Raw genomic sequence first — 23,009 nt, forward strand, 5'->3', positions numbered from 1 at the left:
TGCCAGCCAAGCCCTGGTGTAACACTCACAACTGGCTGACAAAATAGCCTTAGGGTTTGCACTGGGTTGTCCTCCCCAGAGAAATGGCAGGTTATTTATTTGCATCTTCACCAGGAAAGGAGCTCAGAGTAACATCTGTTGTAAAATTATCAAGAGTTGCCCAAGTGGGCTCCAGCCGTCACCTTGTTGTATCTTACTCTCCTGTATTTTCTCTTCCACCAGCTGATCTACATGATGGCTACTACATATAACTATGCTGTTTTGAAGTTTAAGAGTCGGGAAGATTGCTGCACTAAATTCTAAATTGTATAAGCCCAGTAAAAAGCTGCATTGCGTAGCTTGAAATACCACTGACACCCTAGACTAAAAGTCTAGCTTTCTGAATTTTGTTACAGTAATTGTAAATAGCTTCAGTAAGCATCGTTTAGCTTATCAAATTAATGAAATGACTTCTTGTATATGAACTATGATGTGGATGAGATCTGGCTATTTTTTCATGTTGAGAGGATTCAGTTACTGTAGGGGTGTTTATAAAGCATCCTTCTGAAAAGGGGATGTTTTCATTTCAGGTCTCCACTTGATTTCTAACAGTCATCTCAAACAAATACTGCAACAGTTCAGGGTCAGATGCATTAATTTATTCTTCACCATGAACACCAAATACAAATCCACTCAAGCATACAAAATATATATCTGGTGTGAAAGAAAAGGAATAATAAAGTAGTGCCATTCTATGTTGGCAGAGATCAGAACCCCAGGTATTACGAATAAATTTCCTTGTATTTCCAAGTGATTCCATGGATGATGAAATCACTTTCTCTTACTCTTAAGTAAGTGCCAAATGATGCTCTTTCTCTAAGAAACTACATCCTTGTCTTAGCTCTGCGTAAAACAATCACATTCTTTCTTTTGGACCCTGAACTAGTAAGAAACAGCACATAAACAGCTTCTGCTCTTGTATGGCTGCACTTTAGTAACTGATTTCTCAGTAGCCAGATCTCAAAAATGTAAGTATGACTGCACAGGAAGCAAAACCATGCAGAGATCACAGGGACCTTCCTACAGTGTTGGGGGTAAAAAGAAGGAGAAACAAATCAATGTTTTCAGATGTAGATGTTTTTGCATGACGTATGGGCAAAAGAAGTTGGCAAGAGACGAATGCACAAACTAGAAAAACAAACACATAATAATTTAAAAAAGAGAACCATTTGCTATATACAATATAAAACTCTTCACCTGAGGTTGGACAATGGAAGCTTAAAATGTAGCTATAAAAATACAGGATTAAGACTTCTTAACCCAGAGATTGCATGCTTTTGCTTAGTTTTGGACTCATGTTTTGATGTTTAATTTTTCAATGTGTTAATGTAGCCTTGTTCGCGTAAATAAAACGGTTCACAGTTTCAGGTTTTTTTCCAGGGGGAGGGTGGAATTCTCATCTGCTTGTTGGGGGAAAAGACCTGCGAGGCTCTGGGCTGGGATATGCATAAACACCACGACCTTAGAGAGCAGTTCTTCTGAGCACCTCGTAGTTTACAGATTCCGTATATCGCCACGTACAGAACTGTTTTCCTGCTTCCCCCATTCTGCATTTTAATTGACCCGTACAACTCTGTAGCTCATTTTAATATTGTTGTACTAACTTTCTCTAAATTGTGAATAACCAACTGAATTATTAGCATGCCAAATTCTAGAGATCTTTGAAAAATAGCCTCTGTGCTTGTTTTAATAACAGAATGCTTATTAACGTAGAATAACTATTTTTTTTTTGGTCGTTATTTTAAAGAGCGTCTATTAATCTGACTAGCAGCTTGCTTTGCCTCTTGACATGCTCACTCGCCATCATGCTCACCCTTCTCTTCCAGATCCACTTCCTCATGATACTGTCTTCTAACTGGGCCTACTTAAAGGATGCAAGCAAAATGCAGGCCTACCAAGATATCAAAGCAAAAGAAGAGCAGGAGCTTCAGGATATCCAGTCTCGGTCAAAAGAGCAACTCAATTCTTACACATAAATGTTTGCCACAGTAATTCAGCAGAAGAGTTCTGTAGCTCTGACAAATCAGCAAATAGCTGCTCTGCAGTACAGATGTGTGTCTAGCAAACAAAATTATAGAGAAGTGTAAAAGCTTCACATTCCAGCTCCTGGAAAACTTTTTTAGGGAAATTTTCCCATGGGTAATCTTCCATCCTTTCTAACAGAGAATGGAGGGTTTATTCCTGGCATTTTAAAAGGCAACACTTTACAAAAAGTGACCAAAATTATTCTTCTTTGAGACTTGGTATTTAATATTTTACTTATTCTAGAGCATGACGCCCTGCACAAAACGGTGGCAGGTGCCCCAGCCGAGCAGGCAGTAGATCTGTGCAGATCTCAGGCACATGCACGGTGCGTGACTGAGCACCTCCCAAAGGAACCCGTGCCCAGCTGGGGTTTCTGAGAGGAGCTCGTGCCGGTGTGATGGCACAGCTGCAGCACCTCCCAGGCTGCAGGTGGGCTGTTTGGGAACACCCACACCTGGGCCATGGGAGCAGCTCCACCCCTGTGCCACACGCTGCCACGATGAAGCTGTCACGTCCCTGTGCTCACCTGAGGGTCCAGCAGATCTCCCAAGTTCTAATATTTTTATTAACTATTTACTGGAATGTAGATCCCTGGATCTGGATAATGATCCCCTTCTTTGAAAATAAATGTCAGCTTTGCCTTAATATTTATTTTCTATAAATGTCTTAGCATTTATATGGTGGCAGGAGACCATTATCCTACATTTTAAGTATGTGAAAGTGTTACCTTATTAAAATGATACTGATCTGACTATTCCAAATGAGCGGATGAGAAAGTTTGCAGAGTTTTACACAATAATAAAATTTGCAGCCATAAAAATAATACAGGATGTCCACCTTTCTCTATCTTGGTGCTTAGCAAATTTATAGTCAGTGCTTATGTGTTTTCCTTTTTACAAATTAATTAGCACACTAAGAAAACGTGGTGTTCAGAGAAAAAACAACAAACAAACTGGTGCCATTTTAAAGTAATTTCCCATAGAAGTCTGCCTTCTAATTAATGTTTTTTTTCAGAAGCATTCAGTGATATCTTGAGTATTAGTGATGGTATATTTGGTGTTTGTTCTATATGATATATATATATATATATATAAATGTTGGGGGGGGGGAAAAGTAAAAATACATCATTCATTTGAAAAAATTAAATATTCAAGTCATACCCCTGCTAAGCTGACGTGTGGTTTGGTAGTTTTGACTGTTTGCTGAATATACATCAAAGGAAGCACAAATTCCTTCAAATCAGTATTAAGAGAAAAGGCATTATTGGGGGAGATATTAACTTCAAATATAATTTCTTTTGTTAAGTATTGAAGTCTAATTTGACAGTTTCAAAAAAGGGGCAAAGTTGATTGATGTAGAGCAAATACGACAAAATAGCCTAGTGTATGTTCTTACCTGTTGCATGAAGGAGACATTTCTACAGCAATGCAGGTGATGTTCTAGCCCAGTGTTTGCATAAGGGTAATAATGGAGGCAGTGTCTTAAAGCCTAATTCTTTTCTAATTCAGTGTAGCTATTACTGGGAGTTTTTGAAGTTTTGTTTAAGTAGTCTAATATTTTTATGTAAAGAGCATTAAATTTTGCTATGTATAAATTTTTGTAACCTAACAGTGAATCAATATTTTCTATCAGTGCCAAGGGCTTCCTGTAGTTACATCCAAGTGTTAAAATAAATATTTGTAGATAATAGACAACACTTGTGTATGCTTATTTGAACCCAGACCTACAGCTACTCCATGGCAGTGCATCTCTAGGCTTTATGTCTCTATCCGAGTTGAAACATGTTCTGTTCCAGAGCTCCCTGCCCTCCTGCATGGGGCAGGGCTGCCCTGCAGGTGCAGCTGCAGCAGCAGCTGTGTGCAGCATGCAGTAGTGGTAGTTGTTCCAGGCCAGCATAATGCAACAAGCACTACCCCTTCCCAACATCCAACAGGAGCAGTCACTCAGAAATTCCGTAAAGGCCAGAGTGGCTGCAACAGCAAATTAAGCAGCATGCAAAATTAGAGTAACCGCCACATCACATTTTAGATTCATTTCAAAAAGCAAAGTTTGTATCTGTCATGGTTTTGGTACGCTGTGTTTAAACATCCAGTGAATTCAAGACAGAACTTTGTTTTTTGCCCCTAAATTCTGTCAAACTTGGCTTCATGTTCTTGTAGTTAGGTCAAGATGAGCAGCCTCAAATGCAGTGCAAGTTGTAATATATGCTGCCACCCAAAATTACTTCATTGATAAAAACCTACTGTATTTTATACTGTAAATAAAGTTTAATGATCTTGCCTATAATCTACCTACAAAATACAAAGCTTAAATAAAGATGAGTTAAATAGCATTTTTATTTTAATCTCTCCATTCTGGGCTGGTTAATACCAACGAGGTGATACATGAGAGGGACTGCTTTTGAAAGTGGCTCCTGCCCCTGCAGCAGAAGGGCCACCCTAGTTTGGGTCTGTCACACTCAATGCTCTGAAACTGTGTGAGCCAAGTGCCTCCACAGGACGCCTTTAATAACAGGTGATGAGGGAATTTTTTGTTCCCTTCACCCACACTCTGAACCATTTGGAGAAGGGGTTGGGGGGTGGGGGTTGGGAAAGTTGACAAAGTTTAGAGGAATTCAGTGCCAACACAAATCTACCCAAACATACTGATCAGTTTCTGTTCCCTGCTTTGTTCTTTCTCTCACCCCACCCAAGGGCTTCCTCCTGGATTAGTAACACATAAGGACTCCCTGTTTGACTTCAATGACAAGTGATGAAACAGATCAAAATCAGCTTTATTAATTTATAATTACACAGCCTGCAGTGTTGGTGCCTAACATTTATTACAGGCACAAAGATACTTTAAAAATATCTCATAATAATAATAAAAATTAAAAAAATCAGTAGTTATTGTTCACCAGAAGCTTTCATCCACATCTCCATGAGAAATGTCTGCAACACTGTATTGATTATAGGAGGGAGGAAAAGAAAGTGGTATGAATCCAATGTAGTTTATCTTGAATCTTAATACTCATTTTAAAACGGAAGTTAAGAAACTGCCTTTGCTGCAATTCTCTTGCTGTTTCAGTGAACTGCTGGCAATAAAACCAACCCAAAAGGAGAAGAATTTGGGCCTTAATTAACTGAAAGCCACCACCTCTATCTCAAAAAGCAGAACTATCTTCTGTAGTGCTCACCCAGTGAAAACAACACAAGTGGTGCCAATTCAGGAACAGCAGGGTAGGGTCTGTTAGGTTTAACAGCACAGATAATAGTGAATCATTACTGTGGTTATGGTGAACCTTTATGGTTGTTTTTTTTTCTAACTGCTCCATATTTTTTGCTTATTTTCAATTCTACATCTTTGAATAAATGGAAAGATTTGGAAGAGGATTGTTTGGTTTTTCTCTTGCAAGCAACTAAAGCGTATCTGTATTTATCAATGCCTAGAGAGAACCAGAGGAAACGCCTGGGTTGTTGTAACTCAGTGCAGGCAGACAAAATCTCTGAATGAAGTGTCATAAAAGTCCACAGTGCTGCTGAAAAATCAAAGCTAGGAACAGACTATGGGTGATTCACCCAGGGTGTCATCACCCAAGAACAATCCCTCAAACTCCAGCTCTCTGTGAAGGAAGTTGGATGCTGCTCAGTTGCAGGTAGAGAGTTGTGAGTGCCACAACTACTGAAACAGATCACTGAGTGCAGCTGTCATATGTGAGTTCCATACAGTGCTTAACTTGCATGTACAAGAATTTGAAGGATCCTCAATTTTTCTGACACAGTTGCTTTTGATTAATAATTTACTTTGGTTTCTAAGGAGGCAGATCTCTCTTAACATAATTCATACTAAAATATTAAAACTACATATTAATTTAGAATTATTATTATTTGTTAATATGGAGTACTAGAAGTGATTAATACAAAAGCCTTACCTGTCATCATTTTCAGTAGATAAAAGTCCTTCTGAAGGTGACACTTCTCTTATTTCTTCTTTTTTTGAATCCTAGTAACCAAGAGGAAAATACACTTTCTCTAACCACTTCTAATGTCAAAGTAACCTAAAAATAATACCTGTGTTTTTAATGCTCATAACTGAAAATAAAAATAAAAATAATAGGGACCAACCCTCTTTCTACAAATGCTACATTGGATCTAGAATAGTAACTCTTTGGAAATTTAGATTGGGATCATGTCTGAACAAAAGCATTCTGAATTCCTTCACTGAAGTAATGTCCACCCATACCTCGTCTTTAAAAGTCCAATTTTCCATCTTCCCAGAGTAAATTCTGCTGTGTTAGAGGAACACAACCTGATGTGTGCAGGTTCAAACTGTATTTAAAAGCAGTTTAAGCTAAAAATTGAGGACATGGAAATACTGTCCTAATACCTTAAAAAACAAACTAACAAACCTCCCACCCAGAGGACACCAGCAACCCTTACAGAACAAAGTTTTCAGTGTTTTCCCTTTTGCATCATCACACTTTTCCAATACAAATCCAAATACTCTGCTCTGCAGGTTGTTACATAAAGCTTATAAATGAAGAAAAAATTGAAATGTGAATATTGTTTTCATTCTAAGCATGCCTAGCAAGACAAGAATTTGGTCAATATTTTTGGGACCGTGTTTTGCGAATAATCACCTTGTTTTCCAGTTCCTTCTCTCTTCTCTGCTGAATTATTCTCATGTATTTTTCTAATGGATTGGAAGGAGGATCCTTTACATTATTTTCAGCATCAGTGTTACTGTGCTCAGATTTTAATCCCTCTTTATCTTCTATTTCTTCATCTGTTTTTATCGAGTCTTGGATACACTTTAAGACAAAAATAAAAATAAATACTGATTAGAAAAATACATTTATACCTTACTACCTGCAATACATGCAGAATTTAATGTAAAAATTTTCACTCAGTAAAATATGTCAGTCTAAACAGCATTACACAGGACCTAAAAATCCAGAATACTAAACACAAAGGAATTAAGCAAACTCAAGGTCTCCTTATACCCTCTGCTTCCAGAGTACCCTGGGCACCCTGACAGAGGCTAATGAACAGATGGACATAACATGTTCTGGTGGTGTCCCACCTGCAGTGGCCACACCACAGAGACAGCAGATGTTCAGTTTGTTCCAACAGCATGGTGACAGTGGCCATAAAACTGTAGCTTCCGGTTACATGAAGAAGGGAAGGGAAGGAAAGGAAAGGCATCTGTTTCCAGTGAAAAAGTCACTTGGCATAAGGAGACACTCTAGGGAGACTCTGGTTAATCACAAAAGTACATAAAATAAAAAAGTACATAAGAAAACTACTACTTTCACTTCATGGAAAAAAAATCTACTTTTAACCAAGTAACACATAACAATCCTGAAATGCAAGGCACTACAAAACTGCATTACTGTCAGAAATTAAATTACCGCCTCTTTGTTAAGCTTTTCCACTTCTTTTTGCTCGCTTTCCAAAGCTTCCTGTTGTTCTTTCTCTCTTCTTTCTTCTCTTGCTTTCCTTTCTTCTTCTAAGATATTCTCAGCTTCTCTGTTCTCTTCTTCAATCTGCCTTTGATCTAGCACTGCTGTGAAAAATTATTTCAACATCTGTAATTTGATTTATGTAGTTCAGTAATCACTACAAGAGCATCCAAATAAGTACCAGGTTTATTTAAAATATTTTTATTTACTAGATAAATTAAAAACAACTGGATATATTGTTTGTACATACACCAAACTTATTCTTGGGTATCAGGTAATGTGTTTTCCCACCTCTAAACATTTTTTAGTCTGATAAATGACTCACCAAGAGTTAAGGAGTAGAGCCAAAGTACAGACCACAGATCTGACAGATCTTTGCATTTCTCATTTCTTTCATGGGCATTCTCATTAAAGCTTTATTATCCCAAAGTCCATGTTACTATATTCTTTCTCCCTCTGCAATGTGGTTGGATACAATTCTTTATATTTGTAAAGCAAAGTATTTAAAACTCCTTGGAAAATTATTGCAGGACACACTGCTGATGTGATCAATGTATTTAAAAAGCTGTCTACAAAGAACAGCATTAAATAGGAATGAGATGGGCAAGCGAAGGACTGGGAATCATGAGAAGCTAGAAAATTCTTCTCTGAATAAAAAGAACCATAATGTTTCCATCTACAACAATTAGAAAAGCAGCATATGCTGACTATATATAATGAGATACTATTCTCATCTACCCAAAGAATTAAAACTGCATTGTGATAATACAATTCATCAACAGAGTCAAGAATAAATTTTAAAAAAATCCAGACAAGCAGTACTTCAAAACATTTAATGTCTCATTCCTATCAAGAGCAGAAATTATATTTAATAATTATCCTAAAGAAAAAATAATCATCTCACAAGAGGCTGGACAGGGGGGTGGGATAGGTGGCAAGAATGTTTAAATTAAAAGCAAATTTAACTAAAACCAGGATGAAAAAAAGTCATCTTTATACAGAAAAGCAAAGGAAAACACTCCTTTCTCTTTATTACAGAAATGTCACTTTCTGCAAAATTTTTCAACCACACCAGCCTCTTACACACCTACAGACTCTTAAATATTTGGTTTTCTGTGTTACACATTTGACATTTAAAAAGGGTACTTTCTTTTGTGTCTGAGCTGAGAACTCACTTAAGTCCTGCAGTGAAGTGGCTGTTGCTGGCACAGGGGCTGTGGCACAGTTTCCATGGACAATGTCCCCAGATGGATGCAAGACATCACTTTTACACTCCTCTGGTATGTCCCCCTGATCTAGTGAAGAAATTTGAACAATGGCTTCATTATTTTGTAATTGCAGAAGTGGAGCACAGCAATGGACACAGAGTGTGGGAATGGCTAAATTAGAACACAAAAATATCAGCACTAATTGAGCATTTTCCCTTCAACTTGATCATCTCCCTAAGAATTAAGAATTATCATAGGCTGTATTTGCTGCTTTAATTACAGAATTGTTAGTTTTGAAATTAGCTATTGGAACACATCTGTTTATAAAGCCAAAACTGAAGAAATATACAACAGAAACCCAAGATGTTTTAATTTCTTTACATAATCAAGATACAAGTCACAGAAAAGTTGTATGTCCAAGTTCAGCTTGTTTTTATGCATATAAAAATAATCTTTATCTATTTGGTCACACGCTCTTTAATGGGGTCCTTGCCTTCTTCAGTGCACAGGACGGATGCTGCTAACTCAGAAATTCTACATTATACAATCTTCTCCCTGTGCCAGGTTGGCTCTGAATTCACAAAAATGCAATTAGTCTCCTTCCTCTTTGATCATTGTTATGATATTCAACTGCTTTTAAATTACTTATTTTCAAAGTATGCAGACTGCTATTATCTCATTTGATGGGAGATAGAAAAAAAGAGATAAAACAAGATGTGGCCATTACCTCTAGACAGCCAGCCTGAAATACACAGGACAATTCTTCCAAGCACTTTGTGTAACACAGCACAGATACCCCATATATCTCCTTAGGTTTTGTGTAAAGCTTTAGAAAACATCAATTTTTCATCCTTCATACACTATCAATGTCTCAAGAATTTTTCTTTTTCACATTATAATAAAATTGAAGTACTTTGCATGCAAAAAACCAAGTCAACTAAACTTATCAGCATCTCTCTAAACAGTTGGAATTTCTTTAAATTAAAACTCTTTTAAAGGAACTATAGATGACAGCAGAAGTGAAAATTTCTGTCTGGCTGTCAATTCCAACCAAGTTAGGAGAATGTTTTCAAGTTTCTTACAAAAGCAACAGGAATTCCTACCAGCTTCACCTAGAAAAATAAATTCTATATATGTGGCATTTTGTAAAATAATGGGCTATCACACTCAAAATCTATTCTGTTTTGTTGTTCTCTCTCTAAATTATAAAGCTGTCAACAACATTATTTCCATATAAGCATCAGGTGTATATGTATCATCAAAAAATTCCTTTCATAAATTTGTCCTGGTTAAATATTACTTCTAACTTCAAAATTACTGCTAACAACATAAACAAACAAAGAAACCTAAACCAAAACCATTAATAGTAAAAAACAAAATATTAAATTAACTACTCTGCAAAGGAAAAAAAAAGGTAACTCTACACTTTCACTCCCTTTTTAAGAGTGGACAGCAAGAGATGGTTTATTCCCTTAAGACGAGCACATCACCTAAAAGCAGTTGCTGCCAAGAGAATCTGCTGATCTTTTCTTTCAAGAACTCACTCAAAGTAGGACTAAAAGACTTCCATATTTTCTGGTATGTCCTTTAATTCATTGTTTTTCATACTGTTATCAACTTCATCCTTCACTATATATTTTTCCATATTTACTTCTTAGATTTTACTTTCTTACCCACCTCTCCCTGCAATTTCTCCTAAGCTACCTCCTCCCCTTTTCAGCCAGTCTGATTTCCTCCTACATCCTCAGATTGTCTTTCCATGCAAGCTCACCCAACTGAAGTACTGCTGATTGAGAAATCATCAGGATATGTGAACTCTTAAAATTACTGACCACTACACATCACCAAATGATTCAGTAGTACCTTACTTGGGCACAGCACCTACTCAGCCCTAATTGCCAAGAAAATGCCAGTCTGTTGTCATATGTAATAAAAGAAAAGTGAAATATGTAAATGCATTCCCAATATCTCCCATACAAAATTAAACAAATAAATATAAGTCTAATTAAAATGTGAGATGAGTAGAAACCATTAGTGTCTACAGGCTTGCTTCACATTCAAATAATGCATTTAAAGCTTATAAAAGAAGTGAGATATATAAAACCAACTGAGTAATGAGCTTCACAGAGAAATACACAGATGAGGCATTCTCTTCTGCTAGTTACCACTAAACACTATCAGCATATCTGCTATTTAAACAAACATCTCTTTTGGCTGCTTGCTTATATTATAAATATATAAATAATATTATAAATTATAAATATAATTATTTAAATATTATCTAATATGTAAATAAATTTAATATATAATAATTATATAATAGTATATAATACTTAGCTATTTATATAATTATATGCTATTATAACTATATAAATAAATAAATTATATAATAATATATAAATAATGAAAGCCATATTCTCACAGGGTCAGGAGACTGAGCAAGGGCTCTACTCCATCCTCCATATAACCTAACCACAACCAAAAGAATAAGCCAGTCTGGGACCCAGGAAAACACACCAGCTAGAGTCACTGGTTTCAAAGAAAATATCCCTAACTCTCCCAAGACAACAATCACAACCTTTTCACCAACTATGAGTTTAGTTACACCACACAATGCCACACGTCCACCAAGCCTCAGGACTTTACAGACCTCACGAAACCTGGAAATAGGAAAGATCTTTCTCTTTGACAACTTCACTTACTTTAAACCCACAGTTTCACGGGAGATAAGGCTGCTCAGGTTCAACATTAGGCTGTCATTCAAATGCTGAAAAACTAGGTAAGGGCAGTAACTGTGCTTCATTTCTCACTCCATATACAAATGGCTAGAAAGTTTTATTACCCTCCTCTTTCTACACTACCTCAGTTACATCAAAGATTTTTGAAAACTGACCCTGCAGCAGACAGAGAGAAGGAGACATTTTATAGCATGCAACCAATAGAGAGCAGAAATGCAAATAAATAAAATGCTGACCTCAAAGTAAAAAATGGTTAGGACAAAATTCAAGTTTCAGTAACTGAAACACACATTCCAAAACTACTCAGAGATGCTGACTAATAAAAGCATAATTGCAGGAGTTCTATCAACATTTACACACCCAGCAACTTCTAATTCATACTACTATTTAAGCTTCAGTTAACTGAAGGAAAAACCAGGAGTGCATGCAATAGCCACAGAAATTTATCTTTAGACTTATAACCTGGTTCTCAATTATGCAGCAAGTATAATAAAGCCTCAATTTAGTTCACATACTAGTATAGGTTTACGTTTAAAGAAAAATTCTACACATTTTAACATTCCAAAGCAATCATCAGACCTACAGCATTAATCAGAACAAGTTTATGCAAGATTTCGGAACTAATTTATGTTACAAACTTCAGGACCAGCTCAATTCAATGTCTGCTTATTATTATATACACTTATCTAAAGATGCAAGAATGAAGAAAGTGAAGAAAGTGAATCCATCATCATCTGTGACATTTTCCCTAATTCCAAATCAGTTAGAAATTCTTCTCTCCAACTAGTCTTAAAACTATAAAAACAATTGTCCTATAACTGTTAAGCCCTAAGGTGTTAAACAAACTGTCTGAAATGCACTAAAACTTACCTTCAAGAGTATAAATGTGTTCTTCAAGATCCTCATACCTTAGTTTCTCTGGTTTCTGGATATCACTGAAATCTTGTTTATCTGTTTGTTGACTCTGAAGTCTGAAAAAATGTAAATGCTGAACTTTTAAGCAAATAGCCATCTGAAATTCACTCACAAGCTAAGCAACAGACTAAACCGAACCTCAAATACATGAAAATTCCTGACTCAAATTTACAGTATTTAAATCCAGCTCTGAAACTTTTAATACAAGTCCACTCCATTCTCCTCCAGCCTTTCCCCAAGGTCTTTATGTGACATAAAATTATTACATTAAAACAAAAAAAGAGTATGAAAAAACATAAAAAAGGAAAAATACAATGAATTGTGACAGTCAACTGAAATTAAGAGTTTGCCTTTTTAAGCTTTGTGTTACAGTTTAATTCCCATTTTGATGTCATCTTAACAGATGTGTTTGAAATGTATTAGGATTAGATGTCTGGCAAAACAGAGATGCAGGGGTGAAAATCTGGGTTCTGTCAAAATGGGGTTAGTGCCCTCATTCTAAATCCCCGTTTATCTCATCAGAAAGATAATATGAAAGAACAATGTCTCAGCTACTAAACTGACCAGAACTAGAACAGCAAAAGGAGTGCAGGTCACTAATGAAATTTGGCATCAGCACCTCATAAAGGAGCTTACTTCACACCAGCTGGTGCTCTTCATCACAGCCTGTTTGTGCTTACAATTTCTAAGGAATACAGGTCTTCCATGGGGCAAAAGTAGAGAACAAACAATACAAAACATACTCCCAACAATGAGATTTGTTCATAAACAAAAAGTGAATCTGGGCACAGACAAAAAAAATCTGCATTGCCAGAAGAATAGTTCAGTGATGTCAGTGGAGAAAAATACCCTGTAAATTAAATAGGACAAAGTAAATGAAATTTCAAGTTTTTGGAAATCTATTTCATGTTTTGAGTCTTTCCTTCACAGAAATAGCTAAGTGCTAAATAATTAGTAAGGGTGCAAAGTTCAAGGACATGCATGTCACTTTCTTCAATACTGTGTCCTGTACCACTCCTAGAAAGACAGAGAACCCACTGCCACAGTTACAACCCTCAGGACTAAACAAACAACTAGGTAATAATCAGCCTTATCACTCTAGTCTTCCTGCCTGTGTTTACTGGCTTCCTTTGTATCATTCATATCTTGGAACATAAATAAACAAGGAGCTCCTGTAGTCACAGAAGCAATTGTTCTTCCCCACTGACTGAGGTCTGACTTCTAACAGCTTGTAACAGATGTTACAGCATCATATTCGTTTTTCTTTCCTTTTCAAAGAAGTTCCCATTGCCACTTAAAATCTACAGGTCATAAACTAGTCCCACAATACACATCAATGATGTGGCATTTGCCTAATAATAAGAGTAAATAACTGAAAAAGCCCACACATGCATTTTTCAAATATTTCAAGTAACAGAAAACAGTCCAAGGCACGTGAAATCAGAATATATGCAACAAAAGAATGTTTTTTTTTTAAAAAAGTCTTGGGAAAGCAGCAAGTTCCAGACAATTACTGGGACCTTATACCCTTGCTTTGTCATGAGAAACCCAAGAAAGCAACAACAAACTATAGCTGCCTTCCCAGACCCAGGTCTGTCCTCTGCAATACAATTTGCTCATACTGTTCACTCTTCAAGCAGGATGGAGTCTACAAAATCCTTCAAAGTACAGGCGCTCACAGGATTAGAGCATTTTCCAATATCACCTTAACATGCAGGTTAACATTCCAGCTTCACTTTTTAAGGTCTGTCAGAGAAGTACAAGAAATCTGAGACATACCACAGAATATGTGAATGGGTAGGGAAAGGAGACAGCCTCACGGGAATACTTAAAGGAAACTGACCTCACAGTCCCTAAATATCCCAACAGCTCATTTTGACGACAAAAATCATAAAGGCTCTCCCAAAATACTAAAAATATAAGAGACCCTCTCTGCATTAAATATATGTTGAGGCCTTGATAACAACAAAATAAGAAAAGCCTACAAATGTCTGCTAGAGCTGTCCCAGCACAAGCTGTCTTTCTTCAGCCATCAAATCAGGAATGACAGTTAGCAGGTTAAGGATAATTCAATTGCCTCTTCTTAGGAAAAAAATATTAAAAGTTAAATCCTAAAGCTGCTTCTGAATATTCAGGATTCTTGGTTTTGGAGAGTGGAGGCAACACTGGCCCTTAAAAACAGAAGAACTCCAGACATGGAAATGGGAGATACAAAGATGAAAGAGAAGTCATTTTAATGCAGCCTAATTTTGTCAAGTTATTTATCTACCTTAAAAAAAACAAAACAAGAGTTGTGCTACCCACATGCAAAGGAGGCCAGAAAATCCTACTTTAAAAACAGGCATGTGAACAAGCTCTTCAGAAAGAGAAAAGAAGTAATAAATTAGCATTACAGCTTGTTAATGAATGAAGTGAGAATGTACAATTGCCTCGACTTAAAATCTTGAACAGGAAGCAGAAATTCAAATGCTTCAATTAGCAAAAGCTAATTAGTCAGGTCACAAATGTGAAAAATAGAGACACAATAAAAGAGACATAAGTTTGCCCTGAGCAAACCAAAGTGTTTCGGTTTTTTTTCACAACTAGGTCCCACCTAAGGCATGATATTTAAAATGGAAATCCCTAGTCATCTTCAGAAAAGTTTTCACTTACCAAATCATTGGCTTGCTTGATTTGTAAAAGCAGCTATCACTGTGAATGATTAGATAAATGTTTCTTTAAAAGGCAGGTTTAAAATGTTGCTTTGTAAACAATGTTACCTGATTTTCTGGCCATGACTGGATGGTGAAGAAGGAACAGACTCGGAAGATGAAAGCAAATATGGCTTTGAAATAGGAGAAAGAACCTGGTCAACACTCCGTTGTGAAGAGGAAAGGGACGAGCTCTTGATGTCTGCAGAACAAAAATCCCACAACCTGTATTAGTTATTTGTCCTACTATTTCTCTGACAAGGCTGGTGGTATAATACATGCATTATTGGTTCAATGTGCATTAACTTAGGAAGGAAAACAAACACATGAGCTAATTTAAAGGGAAAGAAAAAACTGCATAATCCTTCCACTTGCAGTAAAACAGCTGTTGGATCTGCCAACTGTGTTTTAGAGGAGGACATACTTCTTCCTTTCGCTCTCTAGAAACAGGTGCTGACAACTGAGCTGCACTTAACCTCATTTAAAGGAAAAACAAACCTCAGACTCACATGCATGGTATCTTCTACCGTTTTAAATTTACCCTGAGTTGTTCAGACTGGTATTTCCAACAGTACCAAAAAGTTCCACAGAAACTTCCAGAATGACTTAAGAGTTTTCTAACAAAACTACACCTGCTGCTTCAGCCATCTCTAGCAGAAAAGAGTAATATTACTGGTATATAAACATTATATATAATTATATATATTATATGTAATTTACTTGTATATATATACCAGTAAAAAAAGCACTCCTCAGAAGACTCATGAGACAGAAGTGACATCTCAGTGGGGAAGCAATCTAAGTGGGAGCTGACAAACCCCACTAACAGCACAGTCAGCATTGAAGTTAACCTTAACATCCTATCACACAGCTGCAGCCTGGTTTCCTACACTCCACACCATTCCATTTCTCTAACTCCTGGGTCAGGTAATGAACTCCTCTTATCCCTCTCCAGAGCTATTAAGCAAAGAACAGATATAATGGGGGGAGGGGGGGGAAAAGAGAGATCTGCCATCCTGTAACTAGCTTCTGAAAAGTACAAAGACAGGAAGGATTGTTCAGGTTATGCACACAACTAGTTTTAACATTTCCTAATTTTTTAACAAAACACTAGTATTATGAAAGATTTTGTCCGTGTGCAGTGCTAAACAAATAGTCTGTGGGTACTTTATACAGAAGCTGACAGAGAGAACTTACATGAAAGATTGCTTTGGAAGTTCAAGTCTCAAAGATGTTTTTAGTAACAGAGTATGATGTTCTACATGCAGAAACACAGAAACAGCCACACTGTAACAAATCAGGGTTTGTAACCTACTTCTAACAGTGCCCATTACCAAACAAAACTAAACTAAAATTGGAAAAGGAGAGTAATAGTATCTTACTTCTGGCAACACACACCCCAGCCTTTCTCGGATCAAATATTTTGGATCCTCCTGGCAGTGAAGTTTTATTCCTGCATCTGTACTTGTTCCCACAGAAGCGATGAGTTATACAACTTACTCATGGTATCAAAAAACATTTCATTTTATTTCCTTTCAATGTTATGGGATTCTGGGACCTGTGAAACACTAATCAGTTGATCCCTTTTCACCTTTTCCACATCGCCCATTGTTTTCCAGATATCCCACAGCACATCTCAGCCATCTTTCTTCCAAACTAAGCTGCCCTTGTATTTAACCTTCCTTCATGGAGAAGCTGATCATTATGGCTTTTTTGTGTTACTGTCTCTTTTTTTCATCCTATTAAATCCACTTCAAGCCAGGGTGAAAAAAATTGCATCACTCAAGAAGCAGATGTACTGCAGATTTGAAAAAACAGATTTTTTAAAAAAAATTCTGTTTCTATTTTGCTTGCTTTTCTGAGTACTGTCCTTAAAAAACCAAAAAAAAACCCCTAAGCAATTATTAGAGACTGTAATATTAATAGAAAATTAAAATTTTTCAAACACTAGATCCTTCCTCTTAACAATTGCTCAAGATATTTTATAAATCAATGTTTTATACAGATGTCTCAGCAAAAAGAACAGACAAAAGGAAATCTGGACCTTTCAGACTGGAAAGAGAAGCCACTTTCACTTTAAGAGAAGCCAAAGACACCTTCTGCCACACTAACTGCAACAGAAAGGGTAGAAATATAGGAGAGTTAAGAAACTACAAATAATGTTGCAAAGTAGTTATACTTAATAGCAAGTTTTGAATGAAACTCTGTATATCATAAGGTTACACCTGTAAGGATTCATAAGGCCTAGTCTCCTCAAAGCTCCCTAGAGCATGCTTAACTTCCCTCAGAATGCTTCTCCCGCACTCGTTTCCAGGAAGAAGCAATGCTCCAAGCAGCTGGTATATTCTGTCACCTGCAGAACCGCATCTCCTGATTTCTCCTGCATCTTAGTAAATAATGAGTGAACGACTAACACTGCTAAATCTTAGTGTTCCCAGAGCACAAGAGGAACAGGAAGTAACACCCATTATTGCACCCCATCAACAATTGTGACTTACCATCTGGAATTTTCTTGTTACTGAGGTCTCTCTTCGGTTTGGAAATGGGAGTAGAAGAAAGGCGTCTTGAAGAAGATGCTCCTCTGTGTGGTGACGTTAAGGGAGTCTTAAAGATATCGACCTGCCCAGTTCTTTTGATGTGTTCCTCACCTCTTGCACTGCTCAGAGGGGAATGTGGGGAGCTGGGATTATCCTCTAACAGTTCCTGCTGCTGGGTAGTTGAAGGGTGTCTACTAAGAGGACACTGCAGAATTAAAGGAGGCTGCATCTTCCTTGGTGTTCTGCTTGCAGCTGCATTCAGCATTACCCTGTGTTGGTAACTCCTGTAGGCTTCCTCCAAGTACTCGGCCTCCTTTTCCAGCTCCATCACCCTGGCCCGGGCCTGCGCGATGCACTCCAGGTCAGAGTCCGGGGAAGCGCTGCGTGGCTGCTGCCGACAGCCAGGCCCCAGCACGGTGCTGATCATCCCCACATCAGGCAGGACGGGCCTCCTCGGGAATGTGCCATCCACGTAAATGTCAGGGGGCACCATCCTGTCACCGAGGAAATCGAGGACAGAGCGGTCGACGAGCGACGGCTTTGGGTTCCGATACACCTCATTCTCCAGGGCTAAATGGTAGCAAGAGAAAGCGAGATACACTAAAGAGAGAGACCTATAGCAAAGCAAAACTAGTAAAAGATAGCGTTTAAAGTCTAATTTAACCAAAATAATTCTACCACAGAATTGGCTTACATTTTGTGAATTCAATGGTTTAATTGAAATTGATTTAAATGTATTTTTAATGCAGCTCCAAAGCTGCAACTGTCCACTGCTGGTTTTTAAATATATAATTCTTCCACATAAATCTACCTTTAAGTACATAGTCTACAATGCTATTTTTTAAATTATGCTTAAGTAAATAAATAAACATGAAAACATTACCACTTTGGACACATTATAGCTAATCATGTTGTTAAAGTCTAAGGAACACAGGGCATGCCACAAGTCTTAACTGTTTCCCTTTATTTAAATCAAAAAAACACAGCACATAGAATATGTTGGTTTGTTTTTTTTCATTAAAAGTACTCTAAAATTGTCAGTTAAACTGAATGTTTTGGGGCAGTCTGCTTCCTTTCACTTGTATGTTTCAACTAGCCCAAAAGACCAATCTATAGGGCTGTATCTTTCAGCAAATTTACAACCTTGTTTTTGTTCTACATAAGTGGTCCTTAAATGACTTCATTAACTCTGATGTAAAATAAAAGTTCCTACAGTACTTTCACTCATTTAATTAAAACATGTATTTGCTATTTTGATATAACAGATTTCCAATTCCAAATGCTACCGATACATGTGCCATAAATGTATGTATCAGTCTAGTGAACAGTATAAAATATAAAATATTGCATGGAGGCAACACATATTGTATGTAATGTATAATCGTGGCAGAATTTAATTCCATATTTTTACATTAAATATAGATACCAACCATTTTATTTATAATATCTGGTATTAGCAATCTGACAGGCATCTTTAGAAGTACATTTCTTCAGCAGATTGAAGTGCTTTATGTAAGTGTCCCTGTTTCTAATGCCCATACAAGATAAATTAAGCTTAAGTTAGGCAAAAATTATTAGACTTGACTAAAAATCTGTTTAAGAGTTAGACTTCAATTTCTGAGGTACAAAATACAATTTCAAATTGATTATTTTTATTATGAACATTCAAAATTCAAAACACATTAAAACACAAGTTGCCTGCTGGAAAATGTTGTTTATGTTATCAGCAAACATTAATGTCCGTATACTGAGGAAAAACAGACAAAAATACGCAAATGCTCAGGGAGGAGTATTTTTCCTTCCTCTTATAGGTTTGTTTTCTGAAAGGAGGTTGTAATGAGACTCCTTTTTAAACTGGGCTTTAAATAGATTTTGATTTTAAACTTTAAAATCTACTCCCTGGTGATGTGGTAGTTTTACACGACTGCAGCTTTTTTAAGCTTCTGGAACTTCTTACACTTGTCCTTCATTAAAGACTGCTCTGGTGTAAGATACAAACCTGCCTGTGTTTGTTTCACCTGCAGTTTCAGTTCTTCAACCTGCACATTTAACTTCCTGACAGTAGCTTCAGAGTCTAAGAGTTGTGCCTTTAACTGGGCACAACGTTCAATCTATAGGAAATCAAGAGAAAAACAAAAACCAGCATAATTAAAACAACAAGAATAATCTCAATTGGCTGAATACTTGTTTTCTAGGTGTTTTTCAGGTCAGACCATATATACATAGTATCCTACTGAAAGTCAGCACTGATAATTTGGTGACTCAATAAGACTTTCTTGGTTATGTTGGGTTGGTTTTATTTTTCAATATTTATTTTGGTGTGGTGATGTTCTATTTTTTTTAGAGATGTTTACATAAAAATAAGCACAGTACAAACAATCCTTGTAACTGCACGCCAAATAGCCTGCACAGGCAGATGGGCAATTGTGAAAGAGACGATGGGAAGAAGAAAAGATTCAAATCATTTAGTAATAATAATTTACCTCACTTTGTAGCTGTTTTTCCAACATCTGTTTATGACTTTCAAATTCATCCAGCACCAGCTTCTTAGAATGTTCCACTCTCCTCAGCTCCACTTGGCAGGCCAGGTACTCTGCCGAGGGCTGGGACAGCTCTAGCCCAAAAGGAAAACACCAGACACTCAGACAAAGAATAACAAGTGTGCACTTTTCTGCACAATAGCCTGTGAACATGCAAAGCTGATTTGATTTTAGGAAGATAACAAGGCTTTGTCTGAATAAAGTACTTGAGGATATTTTTCTTCTTCCTTTTACAAAGGACCAAAAATCTTCAATGGTGTAGTCCTTTAAGAAATAGACCCAGACTGTCCTACACTGAAAGAAAAATACATATACTTACCATATGTAACTACACACATCTCTGGTCTCCTGTAATTTGAAATGCACATTAAAAATACTTTGTATTTATTACTGCAGTCAGGCAAGCACTTAAATAATAATACCATGTTCTTTTAGCATTATTAACCATACTAATGCTATAGTTAGAAATATTGCACTGCTTTTTTCAATGGGTAAAAGGGATATCCTTCCACATTACAGCTACTACTTAATTCAGGATTCCTCCCAGACATATAGAAGAAAATAAACTTATGCCAGAGGCTGCTCAGTTATACACAAACACTAGCTTGGGCTTCATGCAAACTACTAGCAAACACAATATAAAGAAAGCATTTTAATGAAAATTTACTCCTTAACAAATACTTGTAGAGAAACATAAACAAGGAAATAACTAAATCATTCACACTGACTGTCTCGAAGATGCTGGTTCTCATTCCGAGTCTCATCCAACTGTTGCCTAAGTAGTTTATTCTGCACTTGGAGCTCCAATTTTTCCTCCTTTAGCAAAGGATAGTCTGACATCTCTTTCAGTTTTTCTGTCAACAACTGATTCTGTTTATTTACCAACAGAACCTGGGCCTTCACTGATTCCAAATCCAGCTGCAAATAAAGAACAGTTTAGAAGCTTAAGAACCATTGTACTACTTAACAATTGTTTTTATTTCACATTTTCTTTTTAATTTGTAACATACCTCAGCTGCACCAATTAGAATACAGGCTTCTTTAAATTCATATTTACAATTACCTCAAGCTCTTTGGTGCGTGATACAGCTTGCTTGAGTTCCTCCTTTTTTGAATTAACAGCAGTGGCTTCTTCTTGCAAAAGCATAGCTTTCTCTGCAGGGAGGATTACAAATGCTGAATTAAAATTATTAGAGTATTACAGTAAAAAACTGTATCAGCAGAAAACAGTTTTAAGCTACTAAGCCAAAAATTCAATTTAAGACATAAAAATGACTGTCATACACACACATTCAAAATTAAGTAAATCATGCTGTATATACAAATGTATACATATGCAAATACACATTTAGAATTAAGTGAATTAAATTCATATGCCTGTGATATATCATTTCTTACACGTCCCTAACTTAGAAGTCTAACCCTGTTATCTGTTCCAGCTCTCTTCTGCAAGCTCCAATTAAACATCTTGTGCACAATAAATGCAGAAAGTTGCAACTGTGCCAGGGTACAGTACCAGAGTTCAGTTAAAGCCTGAATGAGCTAGTAGGACTTCTGAAGGAAATGGGACACTGAAAAACCAGGAATGCTTCGCAGCCTCAGTGCAAAGCAGCAGTTTATAATTCCCACAGCATTCTGAACAGCAACGAGTTGCTGAACTGTCATCTGCTCTGATGGCTCCTCTGTCCCTTATACCACTGAACACCAGGACTGTTCAGCATATGACAGTAAAAGCTCTAGAGATAAACAGGTACTTTATCAATCTCAGAAAGATGCTTACCTTTATTTTTTTTCTCATCTTCAGTAACTTTATTGGTTCTGGCTATGTATTCTTCTTTTAATTCAAGCTGATATCTAGAAGCAAGTAGAATTATGTATTCCCAAAGGATGTGTGCACACATGCACATGCATTTGTGTTAATTCCATTCTTTCCCAAACTAAACTATAATCACACAATTATTTTTTGACAAAATTACCTATCACAGAGTCACCAAAATGGTTGGAAAGGGCCCTGCTAATCATCTCATTCAACCACCTCCTCCAAAAGCCAGACTCTCGCTACCTGTACAGCAGGGCAGATGTGGCTCTTCCTAGCCAAGTCTTGGAAACCTCAAAGGACATATATTCACCATCTCCCTGGATGATCTGTACCAATGCTGCACTACTCTTCCAGTAGATTTCTTCCTTATGTCCAAGCTAAATCTCCCAAGCCACAATTTCCAGTCACTGCCATATGGACTCAGAGGTCACATTTGAGACTCCAACTCAAATGGACTATCCTGACAGACTTTACCAAGCCCTTTCCAATTTCTTCATGAATTTTTGAACTGGGGAACCCAACCAGGGCATGGTATTCCCAGCATAGCCTTCTCCAGTATATTTCAAGGGACAATAAGTTCCCTCAGTCTGTTGACCATGCTGCTTCTAATCTTACCCATCATACTGTTTTGCCTTATTTGTGAGAGCATGCTGCTGGCTCATAATCAACCTGGCATTCACTGTAACTCATCCACCTCCTCAGAAATGAAGCTCCTCAGTCAACTCCTTTTCCCCATTTACACTACCTCATAGGGCTATTCTGCCCTGAGCACTGAGCTTTGCAGTTTCCCTTGTTAAAATTCCTAAGATTTGCACTGGCATGATTCCCAACCTTGTCAAAACCTGCCTGAACTGAGACTCTGCCATTCATTGTGGAAATGATTCCTCTTAATTAAGCCTCACGTTCAAAGCTGAGGATGCTCTGTGCCCATATCCAGATGAAGGTGTTGGACAATAAGGGCCCCAGAACTGGCCCTGGGGGTTCTCTGCACACCACCAGTCACCAGCCAGACACTGAGCACTGCCCAGGTACACCACTATTCCTAGCCCAGTAGTTAT

At 37.1% G+C, this 23,009-nt stretch overlaps 2 protein-coding genes across 11 annotated transcripts in view; one reads left to right on the top strand and one right to left on the bottom strand.

Annotated features, from left to right (window-relative positions):
• GPM6B (glycoprotein M6B) overlaps positions 1 to 4,396 on the top strand; it is a 106,152-nt gene extending 101,756 nt beyond the window's left edge. For 5 of the 7 annotated variants that reach the window (XM_058857758.1, XM_058857776.1, XM_058857749.1 and 2 more), the window contains one exon: positions 1,866 to 4,396. In XM_058857758.1, the coding sequence (XP_058713741.1) occupies positions 1,866 to 2,015 (150 nt within the window). In that variant the 3' untranslated portion in view covers positions 2,016 to 4,396. Of the gene's footprint in view, positions 1 to 222 lie in introns of all 7 variants that reach the window. The other 2 variants (XM_058857768.1, XM_058857728.1) reach the window with 1 other exon arrangement.
• A 422-nt stretch (positions 4,397 to 4,818) lies between these two features.
• The window catches only part of OFD1 (OFD1 centriole and centriolar satellite protein), a 30,571-nt gene continuing 12,380 nt past the window's right edge, over positions 4,819 to 23,009 (bottom strand). For 3 of the 4 annotated variants that reach the window (XM_058857630.1, XM_058857623.1, XM_058857616.1), the window contains exons 11-23: positions 21,913 to 21,986; positions 21,196 to 21,287; positions 20,861 to 21,050; positions 20,076 to 20,206; positions 19,592 to 19,703; positions 17,554 to 18,162; positions 15,125 to 15,257; positions 12,321 to 12,421; positions 8,680 to 8,799; positions 7,454 to 7,608; positions 6,683 to 6,853; positions 5,975 to 6,045; positions 4,819 to 5,002 (exon numbers count right to left, since the gene is read on the bottom strand). In XM_058857630.1, coding sequence (XP_058713613.1) covers positions 4,957 to 5,002; positions 5,975 to 6,045; positions 6,683 to 6,853; positions 7,454 to 7,608; positions 8,680 to 8,799; positions 12,321 to 12,421; positions 15,125 to 15,257; positions 17,554 to 18,162; positions 19,592 to 19,703; positions 20,076 to 20,206; positions 20,861 to 21,050; positions 21,196 to 21,287; positions 21,913 to 21,986 — 2,005 coding nt within the window. In that variant the 3' untranslated portion in view covers positions 4,819 to 4,956. The remainder of the gene's footprint in view (positions 5,003 to 5,974; positions 6,046 to 6,682; positions 6,854 to 7,453; positions 7,609 to 8,679; positions 8,800 to 12,320; positions 12,422 to 15,124; positions 15,258 to 17,553; positions 18,163 to 19,591; positions 19,704 to 20,075; positions 20,207 to 20,860; positions 21,051 to 21,195; positions 21,288 to 21,912; positions 21,987 to 23,009) is intronic. The other variant, XM_058857638.1, reaches the window with a different exon arrangement.

This window comes from Poecile atricapillus, chromosome 1, assembly GCF_030490865.1.
Source record: "Poecile atricapillus isolate bPoeAtr1 chromosome 1, bPoeAtr1.hap1, whole genome shotgun sequence".
Taxonomy (NCBI): Eukaryota; Metazoa; Chordata; class Aves; order Passeriformes; family Paridae; genus Poecile; species Poecile atricapillus.